The 16128-nt window shown below is 44.1% G+C and overlaps 1 protein-coding gene across 1 annotated transcript in view; it reads right to left on the bottom strand.

The window, feature by feature from the left end:
* DHX8 (DEAH-box helicase 8) overlaps nucleotides 1-16128 on the bottom strand; it is a 31664-nt gene that overhangs the window by 3015 nt on the left and 12521 nt on the right. The window contains exons 11-19 of the mRNA XM_030295564.2: nucleotides 15204-15351; nucleotides 13514-13695; nucleotides 11321-11515; nucleotides 10831-11016; nucleotides 10494-10704; nucleotides 9727-9908; nucleotides 7505-7645; nucleotides 4301-4456; nucleotides 723-860 (exon numbers count right to left, since the gene is read on the bottom strand). Coding sequence (XP_030151424.1) covers nucleotides 723-860; nucleotides 4301-4456; nucleotides 7505-7645; nucleotides 9727-9908; nucleotides 10494-10704; nucleotides 10831-11016; nucleotides 11321-11515; nucleotides 13514-13695; nucleotides 15204-15351 — 1539 coding nt within the window. The remainder of the gene's footprint in view (nucleotides 1-722; nucleotides 861-4300; nucleotides 4457-7504; nucleotides 7646-9726; nucleotides 9909-10493; nucleotides 10705-10830; nucleotides 11017-11320; nucleotides 11516-13513; nucleotides 13696-15203; nucleotides 15352-16128) is intronic.

Raw genomic sequence — 16128 nt, 5'->3', positions numbered from 1 at the left:
CTCTCTCTCTCTCTCTCTCTCTCTCTCTCTCTCCTTCTTCCCCTCTTCCCACTCGCATGCATGCACATACACTCCTCCCCCAAAATAAAAGAAAATTGTTTTAATTTATTTTTTTTTTTTAATTTTTTTTTTTCAACGTTTATTTATTTTTGGGACAGAGAGAGACAGAGCATGAACGGGGGAGGGGCAGAAAGAGAGGGAGACACAGAATCGGAAGCAGGCTCCAGGCTCTGAGCCATCAGCCCAGAGCCCGACGCGGGGCTCGAACTCACGGACCGCAAGATCGTGACCTGGCTGAAGTCGGACGCTTAACCGACTGCGCCACCCAGGCGCCCCGAAAATTGTTTTAATTTAAAAAATATATACAGGGGCGCCTGGGTGGCGCAGTAGGTTAAGCGTCCGACTTCAGCCAGGTCACGATCTCGCGGTCCGTGAGTTCGAGCCCCGTGTCGGGCTCTGGGCTGATGGCTCAGAGCCTGGAGCCTGTTTCCGATTCTGTGTCTCCCTCTCTCTCTGCCCCTCCCCCGTTCATGCTCTGTCTCTCTCTGTCCCAAAAATAAATAAACGTTGGAAAAAAAAAAAAAAAATTTAAAAACGGGCATCTAGAATTCTCCTCAAAGTTTATCCAGGGCCCCAGAGTTTGATTTTGCACAGAATAAAGAGTATGGAAGGCTGGCCAGGGAATCTCCCCAAAAGGACCAGAAGTTAAGTCTGTCTCCTACCCTGCGGCCCAGGCGAGTAAGCAGGCCCTCGTCATCCAAGGCCCCCAGTGTGTACAGTTGCTCCATGGCTGTGATCAAGGTTTCCATCGGAGGGGCATCCATGAAGTCAAAGGACAGCAGGTCATTGATGCCCATGGCCTAGAAAAGAAGGAAAGAAAGTGTGTGATGGGAGGGTCAGCCCTGCCAGTGTTAACGTGGAAGGAGAGTACTTGTCTACTTCTTTCCAGTTTCTTCTGTTGCAAGTAGGAAGTCATCCTCAAGATTAGCAGTCACCTCCACGGCTGAACCACATAAAACTCAGACCGATAGAAAGCTTATACATTCTCAGGAAACTTTTTTTTTTTTAATTTTTTTTTTTTCAACGTTTATTTATTTTTGGGACAGAGAGAGACAGAGCATGAACGGGGGAGGGGCAGAGAGAGAGGGAGACACAGAATCGGAAACAGGCTCCAGGCTCCGAGCCATCAGCCCAGAGCCTGACGTGGGGCTCGAACTCACGGACCGCGAGATCGTGACCTGGCTGAAGTCGGACGTTTAACCGACTGCGCCACCCAGGCGCCCCATTTTTTTTTTAATGTTTATTTGTTTTTGAGAGACAGCACGAGTGGCAGGGGGGCAGAAAGAGAGGGAGACACAGAATCTGAAGCAACTCCAGGCTCTGAACTGTCAGCACAGAGCCCAACACAGGGCTTGAACTCACAAACTGTGAGATCGTGACCTAAGCCACAGTCAGACACTTAACCGACTGAGCCACTCAGGCGCTCCTCTCAGGAGACTTTTAAAACCACTTCTTCAGGGCGCCTGGGTGGTTCAGTTGGTTAAGCGTCCGTCTCTTGATCTTGGCTCAGATCATGATCTCACAGTTCGTGGGATTGAGCCCCACATCAGGCTCTGCACTGACAGCGTGGGGCCTGCTTGGGACTCTCTCTCTTCCTCTCTCTCTCTTTCCGCCCCTCTCCCACTCGCGCCTATACACACATACGTGCTCTGTCATTCTCTCTACATATAAAAACTTAAAAAAAAAATAAAATCAAAATAAAAACCACTCCTTCAAAGTAAATGTAAATACAACTCAACAACAAAAAGAAGACAACTTACAAATGGGCAGGGGCACCTGGGCGGCTCAGTCAGTTAAGGATCTGACTCTTGACTTCGGCTCAAGGCATGATCTCACAGTTTGTGAGTTCGAGCCCCATGTCGGGCTACGTGCTGATAGTGTGGAGACTGTCTGGGATCCTCTCTCTCTCTCTCTCTCTCTCTCTCTGACCCTCCCTTGCTCATGTGCTCTCTCAAAATTAACTAAATAAACTTAAAAAAAAAATATATATATATATGTATAATATATATAAACACACACAAACATACACATACATACATACACACACACACACATATATATATATATACACACACACATATATGTACACGTATATATATATATACATGTATTTTTCCCCCTAAAGTTACTGGAAGATGATTTTCAAAAAAAAGGGGGGGGGGCAAAGGATTTGAAGAGACATTTCCCCACAGAGGTTATAAAAATGGTCAAAAAGCACATGAAAATATGCTCGACATAACTGGTAATTAGGGAAATGCAAATCAAAAGCACAACGAGATGCCATTTCACACCCACTAGGATGGCTAGAATCGGGAAAAGAACAGAACAAGTGTTGGCAAGGATGTAGAAAAATCAGGACCCTCATACATTGCCAGTGACAATGCAAAAACGGTGCTGCTGCTGTGAAAAACAGTTTGGTGATTTCTCAGTAAGTTAAACATAGGATCACCATATGATCCAGCAACTCCCACTTCTAGATATGCCCAAAAGAAAGGAGGGACACAAGCAGACACTTGTACACTAATTTTCACAGCAGCACTATTTACAATAGCCAAAAGGTAGAAATCACCCAAATATCCATCAACAGATGAATGGATAAACAAGACATACACGATGGAATAGTATTCACCCTTAAAAAGGAATGAAATTCTAACACATGCTCCAACATAATGAACCTTGAAAACACTATGCTAAGCAAAATAGCCCAGACACAAAATGACAAATACTGCATGATTCCATTTACATGGAAATTAAGTTCACAGAGACCAGAAAGTGGAATAATGGTTACCAGGGGCTGGAGGGAGCAAAGAAGGGATGGTTTAGTTTACGGGGTACAAAGTCTCTGTCTGGAATGAAGAAAAAGTCCTGGGAACGGACAGTGGTGATGGCTGCACAGCACTGTGAATGTACTGAACGCCATTGAACTGTATATCTTAAAAAGGTTAAAAGGGTAATGTGCTGTGTATTTTACCACAATTTAAAAAAGAAAAAAAAAAAAAAAAAACACAGCACACCAGCTTCTCCTGTCTCTTGCATACATAATTACTACTGTGCATCCAGGAAGTGCCTCATACCCTGTCAGGCTATGAGGATGACTAAGGTATGGTCCCAGTTCTCGAAGAGTTCACAATGGAAAACACAGACACAAAACCACAATAACAGTGCAATCGGCGTGCCTTGCAGAGTAGGCATTCAATACATTTGTTAGCTAATCTGATGAATCAAAGAAACAAATGAATGATGCATTATCCCAGGGTATATAAGGGGGATGCGGTAGGACCTAAGCCTTCTGTTTCTCTCCCCTAACGTGACTGTGACCATAAACACAGCAGGTGTTCAATAAATGCTTATTGTATGAATAACAACTACAAGGAATTATGCTAGCAATCAGTAAGCACTATGCCAAGGGCCTTTACCTGTATTATCTTTTATTTTCACAACAGATACTATTAATAGCTCACTTTTGGAAAGGAGAATGTAGAACAGAGGGCTGAGCAGATAAATTTGCCAAGGACTCAGAGCTCGGAGCAGAAGTTTGAGCCACAGATGCCGCTCTGTTCTCACTCCAGAGACTGAACCAGGGTTTTTTCCTGAAGCTCTGGTTTAGTCTCTCTTATACCAAATGAATAATAAATTACAACAGAGCACTCTGCACCAGTAGAGTGCCAGGGCCCCAGGGCAGCATCAGTGTCAGGGGGTGGGGATGCCATCATCTGGGAAATTATTCATGCAGCTCCCCCTGCCAAAAGAAAATGAGGGTCCTCACTGGGGACTGAGAGAGGAAGAGCAATGATTCAGAATGAAAACCAAGCTCCCAGAGGGTCAGTCTGAAACCTGTACTGACAGTTCCCTTGCAAAGTTTTTGGACGGGGAGTTCTGCTGCCATTCTAAAAGAAGAGAATTGGACGAGGGTTGAAGGAAGTGTGCCTGTCCACAGTTTGGCACTAATTAGATTTTTCTAATATCCTTTTAGAAAACGCTAACTAAAATCTTTTATAACCAAGTATCCTGCTGGTTGTTAAGGTAAGAAAAAACCGTGTGCTCACAGCAGACATGGCAACTTAGCCCCAGACCCACAGTGGAGAGGCTGTTATCACAGCCATTTGCATTCCTTTCAAAGGGACTGGTTCCAGGAGGTTACTAAAGTATTTAACGAGGTTCGTTAAACTGACACTCATTTACTATGGACGTAGGATTGGACTATTCCACCAACCCATTCTAACAAGACAGTGATTTCTACCTTGAGAGAGAGCACTGTGCTCGCCAGGTTGGTCCTCTGGATTTCCGGCACATTGGTGGTCAGCATTTCATCTCGGTAGGCACGTTCTGTGTACAGCCTGTAACACTTCCCTGGGCCCGTTCTCCCGGCTCTGCCAGCTCGCTGCTTTGCCTGAGCCTAGAGGGGCGGGCATATAAAAGTAACGTATCTGTAAAACGCTGCTGAACGGCTTTACCCAGGAAATCTGCTAAAGGGCGGGGGACACTTAGCAACCGGCAAAAATCCGAAGTGGGGTTTTTCACTTCCTTTAGGACCATTTCCGAGACTATCAATGCTCTTATCATTCCCTAAAACTCAGCATTTCAGGAAAGTTTGTTCAAGTGAGGCAAATACAAGCAATGCGAATGGAAGAAATATAAAGATCCCAGAAATACACATTCAAAATAGTGTGGCACAATAGAAAAAGCATAACATGAAAAACACCATCCCCACAGTTGTGGCCAAAAATGTAAATGAACTAAAGAAATGTAACGTTAACCGTAACAATGATGACTCTTGTAGCCATTTTAAAAATCAGGTTGGGACTCTCAATGATAGAAGGAAATGTTCATGCATATAAGTGAAAAAGCAAGTTATAAAATAATACTAATTTTGTACTAAAAAAAAAAACTAGCAAAAGGAAAAAATTGCCCTAAAACTGAGGCTAACTCTGATGGTAGGCTTGCAGATAGGTTCTATTTTCTATACTTTCGCAAATATCTGATGTTGAACATGTTTTATACCTTAATAATGAAGAAAACTAAATATTTAAACCAAAAATGCACAAAACTGCATACTTAGTAGGTTACTAGACTTGCAAACAAGCAACAAACATGAAAAAAGACGGGCAAGGGGCGCCTGGGTGGCTCAGTCAGTTGAGCGTCTGACTTTGGCTGAGGTCATGATCTCGCGGTTGGTGAGTTCGAGCCCCGCGTCGGGCTCTGTGCTGACGGCTTGGAGCCTGGAGCCTGCGTCAGATTCTGTGTCTCCTTCTCTCTCTGCCCCTCCCCCGCTTGTGCTCTGTCTTTCTCTGTCTCTCAAAAATAAATAAAGGTAAAAAAAAAGTAAAATAAAAAAGATGGGCAAGAAAAACATCAAAATGACGACACTTGGTGGTAGTAGGATTATGGATAATTTAAACATTTTTCTCCTATTTCCCCCAAATAATGTAATACTTCTCCGCACTATTTAAGGGAAAGGAGCACTACTTTTTAAATTAAAAAGATATACAGGTAGGGGCACCTGGGTGACTCAGTTAAGCATCCAACTTCAGCGCAGGCCATAATCTCACGATTCATGGGCTTGAGCCCCGTGTTGGGCTCTGTGCTGACAGCTCACAGCCTGAAGCTTGCTTCAGATTCTGTGTTTCCCTCTCTCTCTGCCTGTCCCCTGCTCCTGCTCTATGTCTCTCAAAAATGAATAAACATTAAAAAAAAATTACAAAAAATAAAAAATACAAAAAAGATATACAGGTAGTTTAACCACACGTTGCTAGGAAACAGTGAATAGCAATCTGAAGAGGGCTATTTGCTGACAAAACCATCTGTCTTACGATAAACGGTATCGGGATTGGGGCACCTGGGTGGTTAAGCGTCCGACTTTGGATTTCGGCTCAGGTCATGATCTCACACTTCATGAGTTTGAGCCCTTCATCAGGCTCTGCACTGACAGTGCAGAGCTTGCTTGGGATTCTCTCTCTCTCCTTCTCTTGCTCTGCTCTTCCCCCGCCCTCAAAATAAGTGAACTTTCAAAACAAAACAAAACAAAACAAAACAAAAAAAATGGTTATCAGGATTTTACAAATTCCTATACCAGCCCCAAACCAAAGGATACAGAAGTCTCTAACCACACAAAGGCAGGCAGCAATGGCACACACTAGCGGACTCCACAGCATTCTACAGATGTCTCTCCAAATCAGAGAGGCCAAGTACAGCTAATTTCTCAATCACTGCGAGTTGCACCCACCACGCAGGGGCCAGACTACCCCGGTTCCAATCCTGGCTCCCCCCAGCTGTGTGACCTTAGGCAAGTCACTTAACCCCTCTGTGCCTCATGCTCATCTGTGAAATGAGGGTAATACCACCACCTACCACCGAGGATGGATGCGAGAATGCAATGAGTTCGTGTATGTACAAGTACCTTGCGCCTGGCACTTACTAAGTACTCTACAAGTGGTAGCTACTATTACCTTAAGCTCAAAATGAAAATAGCCTTATGATTTTTATGGATGACGAAAATCATACGTGCCTCTTGTAAAATATTAAGAAAATATGTAGAAGCATAAAGAAAAACAATGCATTTCACCCCCCTCAACACGGTAACCAGCAGCTCCACCGACAGATAACCCCGAGGACCGTGTTGACCACGTGCTTCCAGTCCCAGGCACGCTCATGCACACTGTATACCCGCGTGCGCTATTTATTTTTAAACAAAAGTTGGATTCTACTGCTCATGCTACGTTTCAGCTCACTGTTTTCAAAAAACATATCATAATTATATGCTGATGTCATTAAACATAGATGCGCACCACCCTGTTAACACCACACAACATTCTATGGCGTGGATATACCATCTTTTATTCAACGACTTTCCTTTTGGAGTTCAGCTAGAATTTTCCCAGGTTTCCTTTCATATAAATCATCCTTCAGTGAACATCCTTTTCCCTTACTCTCAGACATGCGCTCAGTCACTACTAAACTTTGAGATGTACTCCTGGAAGTGGAACTCTTTTGTCCAAAGAATGAACTTTTCAATGTCGGATACGCTGTAGCCAAAATGCCCTCAAAAAGGCGGACCAGGTTATTCATTTTTAAAAATAATTTGAGTAGGAAATGATTCCATAATAACCAAAGAAACACATTAACGTCTCATGCATTATTACTATCTCAGATGTCTGTGGCTAAGCACGGTATTTTTAAAAATACGTTCTTTTATATTTTTATAATCTAGAGTGCTAAGTTAAACTTTTTTTTTAATTTCACATTTGGCGAGGATTTTTAATATCAAAACACTACCCTGAAGATTAAACACAAACAACACAAAAACGTCCCTTATCTCACAAAAGCCCCTAGTACCTTAAAGGTTCGTCTTTGAAAACAATGAAGTTCAGAATACAAAATCATAAAAAATTTTCAGAGAAGCCTCAAAGAGGATTTTCAGGACCACTGTGGGTAGACGTTGCCATACCTGAGAGATGGGAGTGACCACGAGCTGGTCGATGCCAGTCTTGGAATTGTAAACTTTCTGCTTCACAAACCCAGGGTCCACCACATAGTAGATGCCGTCAATGGTCAGCGAGGTCTCTGCGATGTTCGTGGCAATCACGACCTGCAGACAAGAGGGACACAGCTGGAGTGAGCTGCCCAGGCTCAGCCCTGGGGTGTGACACAGGACGTCTGACCCCAGACATCTTCCTGAAGGACTGTGCAGCGATCTCCCTCTCTAGGTGACTAGCTGGCACTTATTCTGTTTGGCTTCATCTTAAGGGTCAAGTTGGGGACAGGGTGGTACCTGAGAGGAGAAGTGGAAGAGGAGAAAGCAAAAGCCAATGAAAGCCAATTTCATTTGGTGCAAATGGCTACATATCTCATTTTCTAGATCCAATGTTGATTACTACAATTTTAATTTTCTCGCACCCTGGGAAAGCAGAGATTTCCTGGCATCACATGTGCCAGTGCAAAATGAGATTTTTCTTCCCCCGTGGGGACATCTGGACTACAAAATGGGCTGTTTGTGTATGTGGAACAAGAGAGAGATTTTTTTTTTCCCTGATCATAAAATGAACGAGGCGGCAGAGGAATTTCACGGTTTGTGTGTATGCAGCAGTACGCGTGATCTAGAAGATTATTGGTCTCGGCTTGGCACTGCCACTGTTCTTCCACAGAGGTTCAGCTAATAAACCACAATTGCTTGGAAAAATCATTGCAAGGAAGCACCAGAACATCCCACGTCATGCCAGCATCTCACTGGCCCTGAAAGGCTTCCACCTGCCACAGAGCTGCAGAGCTCTCTTCCAAAGAAGTCCGATCATCACTAACAGAACAGAGGAGGAATCGCCGTCTTTCCACTCCCCCCCAAACCTGCTCCTCCTCCGTCTTTCCCTCCTCAGCACCATCTCCCGTCCAGCTGTCCAAGCCAGAAAGCTGGGAGTCATTCTTGACTTCTCCCTGCCCTTCACTCCTACACCTCCAGGCACCCACTAGGTCTTGTCCACTCTAACTCTTCAATATTATTCAAATCCATCTGTCTTCCAATCCTAGGAATATACTCAAGAGAAGTGAAAACATATGCCTGCACAGAAACTTGTAAACAAACGCTCCTAGCAGCATTGTTCATAATACCTAAAATGTGGAAACAACCCAAATGTCCAACAGCTGAGGAATGGGTAAACAAAATGTGGTACATCCACTCTGTGGGTGTAGAATATCATTCTACGACAGAATATTATTCGGCAATAAAAAAAAAAATGAAGTCTTGACACATGCAACATGGATGGAGCTTGAAAATATGCTGAGTGAAAGAAGCCAGTCACCAAGGACCACATATTACATTATTCCATTTATATGAAATGTCCAGAATAAGCAACTCCAGAAAATAGATTAGTGGTTTCCAGGGGCTGAGCAGAAGGGGGAATGGGGGGGGGGGTGGAGGCGGTGACTGTTAAAGGGTACAGGGTTTCTTCTGGAGGTCATGAAATTATTCTAAAATCAACTGTACTAATTAATGGTTAATTACTATTAATGGTAATTAATGGTCAAACAATTCTGTGAATATACTAAAAGTCACTGAATTCTATTTTAAAGAGGTGAATTGTATTTATATCTATCTTAGTAAAACTGTTATTTGAAAAAGTCCATCTGCCTCCTCTCTCCCGTCTCACATGCACAGCAGTTAGCTCCAGCCATGAACTACGAACTATACAGCCCCTGAAAGGCTCTGCACGCTCTTGCCCCTGGGCTACCACAGGCTGTCCTCTTGTGTCCTGCTGTCCTTCTTGCCTATGTAAGCAGCCACGTGCTCTTCAGGACTAGCTTAGATCCTCACCTCTTCTAAGAATTCTGGGTCAGGGGCTCCCCCTCTGGGTACACAGAGCCCCAGCAGCTCTTTCACACCATATGTTAAAGGCCTGTCTCTCAGTAGATGCCCCATGGCAGATAGAGGCCTGGCCTCCCGCCCCGGCGTGTACCCCAAAGCCTGACAGACGCTTCAAAGATACTTGCTGAATGAAGGAGAGGAAGAGGAGCAGGGGCCGCATATAAGATCCTCATTCCTTAACAGATTGGTCGGACTATTTTCTAAGACATAAAAAAACAAGGCTCGCATACACCCGAAGCAATCCCCATCAGGGCCAGGTGCACACCCCACGTGGTTTCAGAGCATGCGGGCACTTCCCATCTGCCCAGCGGTACCTTTCTGCTGCCAGGTGGGGCCGGGTCAAAGATTCGGGTCTGCATCTCACTGGGGAGAGCAGAGTACACGGGCAGGATGATCAGCTCTGGGACATCCGGTCCCAGGGATTTCATTCTCTCGTACAGGATCTCGCACGCGGTATCGATCTCCTCCTGACCGGTCAGGAAGACGAGGATGTCACCTAAGAAGAGAACGTTTACTTCCTGTGTGTATGTTCCACACGAAAGCCACGGTGACATTAAAAGAACGCCCAATGGGGCGCCTGGGTGGCGCAGTCGGTTAAGCGTCCGACTTCAGCCAGGTCACGATCTCGCGGTCCGGGAGTTCGAGCCCCGCGTCAGGCTCTGGGCTGATGGCTCGGAGCCTGGAGCCTGTTTCCGATTCTGTGTCTCCCTCTCTCTCTGCCCCTCCCCCGTTCATGCTCTGTCTCTCTCTGTCCCAAAAATAAATAAACGTTGAAAAAAAAAAAAAAAAAAAAAGAACGCCCAATGATGGAAAACATGCTCCTATTCTGACCTCTAAGAAACCAAGAGGTTTTCATCTGTCCATGTTTATTCTGGTTTTTCATTTTTTCTCATTTTTCATTTTTTAAAACTTGTGTCCAGGTTTCACATTATTGTTTAGACCTTTACCACCGCTTCAAACATGCAAGACTTGGGCTTGCAGAGAGACCAATATTTAAAAGACATTTTTTAAAAGATGAGAAAAAAAGCTACCTGCATTAGGACTTTTGGCCCATGAGGAAAAAAATTCTCTTTCCTCCTACCTGGTGGTTCTGTTAAGTGGATCTGCATGACAGTGATCAAGCTGGCATCTAGATAATCTGTCTCAGGTTCCTTTGTGTACAGTATTTCCACTGGATATGTTCGACCTGGGATGGTGAAGATGGGAGCTTCATAGAAGTACTGAGAAAACTTCACTGCATCCAATGTGGCTGAGGTGACAATCAGCTTCATGTCCTGCCGTTTCTGAACCGTCTAAAGAGAAGTGCAGTGTGGCTTTACTAAGAAGGACTAACCAGCAAGGCACAGGTACTCAAATCCAATTCCCAGGATTCAGTCCCCAACAGGTAGAAGAAGGGTCGCCAAAGAGCACCTAGTTACCTTCTTCAACAATCCAAAGAGCACATCAGTGTGAATTGTTCTCTCGTGCGCCTCATCCAGCATGATGATTGCATACTGTGTGAGGTCGGGATCAATCAGGCACTCTCGCAGCAACATCCCATCTGTCATGTACTTGATGACTGTTTCTGGGCTGGTGCAGTCCTCAAACCGAATGGTGTAGCCCACCTAAAGCAGAACCAAAGCTGAAAACCTAGACACAAATCTCTCCTTTCTGCAATTCCCAACCAAGACTGCAGCCCAGTTAGACTGTTACCTGAAATCTTAGGTAAGAATCTGAGCAAGATGTGCAGTGATTTCCTCTTAGTAAAATCTGCCTTGGACTTGACCCTGAACACATCAATGACGACAACCCTCTCCCCCTCAGGAGAAACCTGAAGAAAGGTAGTACTATTCCCATTTTATAGGTGGAGATGTGGGCCTTTCCACACTTTCTTTAGGCATTTCCAAAACAACTTCAGTACCCATTTACCTCCTGGCCTAAGCAACAACCAAACTCTTCCGACACTCTTTTGGCCACCGACATGGCTGCTACTCTTCGGGGCTGGGTACATCCAATCTTGCCCCGGGAAGTGTAGCCTGCCTCTGCCAGGTATTGGGTGATCTGCGTTGTCTTCCCAGATCCTGTCTCTCCAATAACAATCAGGATTTGATTGTCATGAACAGCCTGAAATTAACAGAATATAAATAAATACAGTCATTAAAATCTCCCACATTGCTCTGGAGGAAAATAATATTTACGTTCCAACACTAAAGAAGAAAAGGGGGATCGATAATATACATATGGTGAGATTACAGAGTTAAAATTATTTTTAGGGGCGCCTGGGTGGCGCAGTCGGTTAAGCGTCCGACTTCAGCCAGGTCACGATCTCGCGGTCCGGGAGTTCGAGCCCCGCGTCGGGCTCTGGGCTGATGGCTCAGAGCCTGGAGCCTGTTTCCGATTCTGTGTCTCCCTCTCTCTCTGCCCCTCCCCCGTTCATGCTCTGTCTCTCTCTGTCCCAAAAATAAATAAACGTTGAAAAAAAAAAAATTAAAAATTTATAAAAAACAAAAAAAAAATTATTTTTAATCACACATAAAAAAATATTAATGGTGGTTTTCAATGGGCAAGGCTCTTTCTTATTTTAACTGCATGTATAATTTAAAAACTTGAAACTTTATGGGTATTCTTTAAATGACTCAATTCTATTTTTTAAAAATTGTATTCGCTTTCTTTTTAATTTTTTTTTTTTATGTTTTTATTTATTTTTGAGAGAGAGAGAGAGCATGAGCAGGGGAGGGGCAGAGAGAGGGGGAGACACAGAATCTGAAGCAGGCTCCAGGCTCTGAGCTGTCAGCACAGAGCCCGATGTGGGGCTCGAACTCACGGAGTGTGAGATCATGACCTGAGCTGAAGTCGGACGCTCAACCGACTGAGCCACCTAGGCGCCCCTTATTCATTTTCTTAAATTTATAAAAACATAAAGGCAATGCTAAAAGCATAAGCTACCACCCAGGTATCTCTGATTGTACATATTTTTTTTAAGTACTACATCCACATGGTTAAAGAATTCAACAGTAAATAAAATAGGCATATAACGTGTTCCTTTCCACTGCCAAATCTCCATACCCCAAAAGTCATCTTATTTCTACACCGTTTATAACAGCAAAGGATTGCCATCAACCTATATGTCTATTAATACAGGACTAGTTAAATAAGGACTAGTTAAATAAGCCAGAGCATATCCACATAACAAACCACCACACACACAAAAAAAGGAACAATTTCTGAGCTGTATCATTAAGGGGAAAAACAAGATGCAGAATATATGCGTAATATGCTGCCTGCCATCTAGAAACATACAATACACATAAAACATATAATGTCTATGAATGCATGTACATATGTACTTGTACTTGCTTGCGTACGTCTGAGATAGCACTGAAAGGATTCACTGTGAACTAGTAAACTCAGTTGCCTAGGGAAAGTTTGGTTGTCTTAAAATCCAATCTCCAAAAAAATGGAAATAACTACCTAAAGCAAAGTCTTGCCCATATGGGATCATTGGTCAAGCATCCCCATTTTTCTTACTGACCAGAGATATTGGTCTGCCCACTTGGAACTGCTCTAGGGGCCACCAGTTCAAACAGGTTTATTTCTTCTTTGGGGGGAAAAAAATAGGTAGAGGCGCCTGGATGGTTCAGTCTGTGAAACATCCAACTCTTGATCTGGGAGTTGTGAGTTCAGATTACTTAAATAAACTTTAGACAATGTATACATTAATACACATATGTATTTTAAAGTACTTGGAAACGTTCTGGGTTTTTTTCTATTCTCTTTGGAGAATGTACAAATGTACACATACCTGTCCAGCTAATTTCAGTTCAAACACGTCATCCTTCTTTTAGAAAACACCGCTATCGAGGCGCCTGGGTGGCGCAGTCGGTTAAGCGTCCGACTTCAGCCAGGTCACGATCTCGCGGTCCGGGAGTTCGAGCCCCGCGTCAGGCTCTGGGCTGATGGCTCAGAGCCTGGAGCCTGTTTCCGATTCTGTGTCTCCCTCTCTCTCTGCCCCTCCCCCGTTCATGCTCTGTCTCTCTCTGTCCCAAAAATAAAAAAACGTTGAAAAAAAAAAAAGAAAACACCGCTACTCCTGCACCAATACAACACAAAGGGGCATCTCACCTGGACCAGCTGCTCCTTCAGTTTGTAGATGGGCAGGCTCTCTCTCTGTTCAATGATTGACATCTGGGTCTTTTTTCCATAAGAAGCTTTGTTGCCCCCAAAAGCATGCTTCTTCCACTCGGGAATGTCATTGGGCATCATCCCGATACCCCTCATATTGGCAGCGATCTGTCTGCCTTCCGCTGCAAAGGAAAACAGGCAACTTAGTACTATCCTGAAGCTACCTCAGTGCCCCTGCCCTCAACAGTCAACAAATCCCGTTTCTCCGGTTCATCCCTCCCGTCTGCTACCTCTTGTGTTCAAGCCACCATCCTGTCTCTTCCATTAGAAAAGCCTCCTAAGTCAGCTCAGGTGTCTACACTTGCCCATCCAATCCATTCTACAGGGTACCCTCAGTAATTCTTTGGTAATGCAACTCTGATCATGCCCTTCCCCTGTTTAGAACCTGGCAACACTCCCGAGCGGACTTTAGAATTGAGCCCCAATTCCTAATGCCATCTCGAAGTCCTGCCCCCGCCCCCCCCCATCCCCACCATTCCAGTCCAGCCACACAGGCCTGCTTTCCACCTCACGGCCCAAGCCCAGAAAATTCCTCAGCCTGGAACACGTGCCCCCTGGCCCCACCTCAGCCCCTCCGATGACAAAGTCCTATTTATCCTTCCAGTGTCAACTTTCTCAGGAAAGTGACCTACACCACCTGTACTTCTTCACGTACCACTAGTCATGATTTAGTTAGTAATTTGGGAACTGTTTGATTAATAATTGATTTTCCCCACTAAACTGCAAGCCTCATAAGAGAAGAGATCATGTCTACTTACTTTAAAGTGTGGCTCAGTTCCCCAGTTGCCTAACACATATTACTAAGTACTTGTTATGACTGTATCGAGGAGTTACTTAACATTTACTGCACAAAGAATTATGTAAAAACGGAAGTTTCAAAGCTGTATTATCTTTAGCATAAAAAAATTCTTAGGGTGTCTGGCTGGCTCAGTTAGTAGAGTGTATGGCTCTTGATCTTGGGGTTGTGAGTTTGAGCCCCACACTGAGTGTGGAGATTGCTTAACAATAAAATACTTTTTAAAAAATCTTTTTCTTTTTTAAGTAAGCTCTATGCTCAACATAGGGCTTGAACTCATGACCCTGAGATCAAGAGTCCCATGCTATATTGACTGAGCCAGCCAGGCACCCCAAGCATAAAAAATTCTTAAGTTATTCAGAAGAAAAACTCAGTCTAATGATTTGACCAGGGTTACTAAAACATTTTTGGGGGGCGCCTGGGTGGCGCAGTCGGTTAAGCGTCCAACTTCAGCCAGGTCACGATCTCACGGTCCGTGAGTTCGAGCCCCGCGTTGGGCTCTGGGCTGATGGCTCAGAGCCTGGAGCCTGTTTCCAATTCTGTGTCTCCCTCTCTCTCTGCCCCTCCCCCGTTCATGCTCTGTCTCTCTCTGTCCCAAAAATAAATAAACGTTGAAAAAAAAAAATTTTTTTTTTAAAAATAAATAAAACATTTTTGGTTTTAAAGGTTTAAAAACAAACAAACAAACAAACAAACACAAAAAACATGCTTTAACCAAAGGGAAAAATCCCCAAATCAAAGCTAAGGCTAAATTTTTAGTATGTGCTGGCAGTGCTTGTACTTCAAGGCTCGGGTTATTTTTGAGAAGTCCACACACCCCTACCAGGGTCTTACCATCAGGCAGAGGATCAACCCAGTGTTTGTTGAGCCCCATGGGAATAGAATCCATCTCAGCTTCCCGCTGGGCCTGCTTGAGTTCCCGCCTTTCTTTGGCTAAGGCACTCTGCATCATTGCTGCTTGGGAGAGGGAACCATCCGGGTTCTAGTGCAACAGAAGACAAGCAGCATCAGAATGAGATCTCAGCACAAAATAGCCAGGAGCTAAAATGTAAATGTTAAGCCCCTTGAATCTAAAAAACGAGACCCACCTAGAAGGATGTACCATACTACACTGGAGGTACTGGGGGTGTTGGTTGAAGATGAGAACCCCATGAGAGATAGGACAGACAAGAAAGGGATAAGAATTCTTCTGTAAGGTCCCAAGAACTAAAATTAAGACCAACATGGATGCCTCAATGAGAGATTTCAACTCTGCTTACAGAAGAGCTAATAATCAGATCCATCTGGAGATGGAATGGCTCTCCTTAAGGGTTGATGAGTTCTTTGTCACCAACAATGTCAAGCAGATAGAAGACTACATGGGAGGAACACTGCAGGACACAAGTGAATTACAAGCACTGCATGGATGGCTGGGCTGGGAGACTTTAAAAATACCCTTCTCCAAAATATAAATTAATTAATAAAATAAAATACCCTTCTCCAAACCTAACAATTTATCACAACTTCCCACGAATTCTCTTCACAGCTCTGTCTTTCCCAGTACCCGCTTTCCACTGAGGGCCAGCCCCAAATGGTCAAGTGAATGCTTCAAAACTGCCTTTGAACGTGTAAGGTAATTATCCAAGCCCCTAAGGCAAGGGCAAAAGCAGTGATAGATCAAACACTCCTATTCCCCTCTTTCTTCCCAAAATACAGTAGAATGAGAGCAAAAGAATTAAAAAGTCCAAAGTAACAAAGCCGTCAGTCACCCTTTAAAACA

The sequence above is a fragment of the Lynx canadensis genome, chromosome E1 (genome assembly GCF_007474595.2).
Source record: "Lynx canadensis isolate LIC74 chromosome E1, mLynCan4.pri.v2, whole genome shotgun sequence".
Classification (NCBI taxonomy): domain Eukaryota; kingdom Metazoa; phylum Chordata; class Mammalia; order Carnivora; family Felidae; genus Lynx; species Lynx canadensis.
The sequence above is the reverse complement of the archived record's forward strand: the minus strand, read 5'-3'. Positions and strand labels throughout refer to the sequence as shown.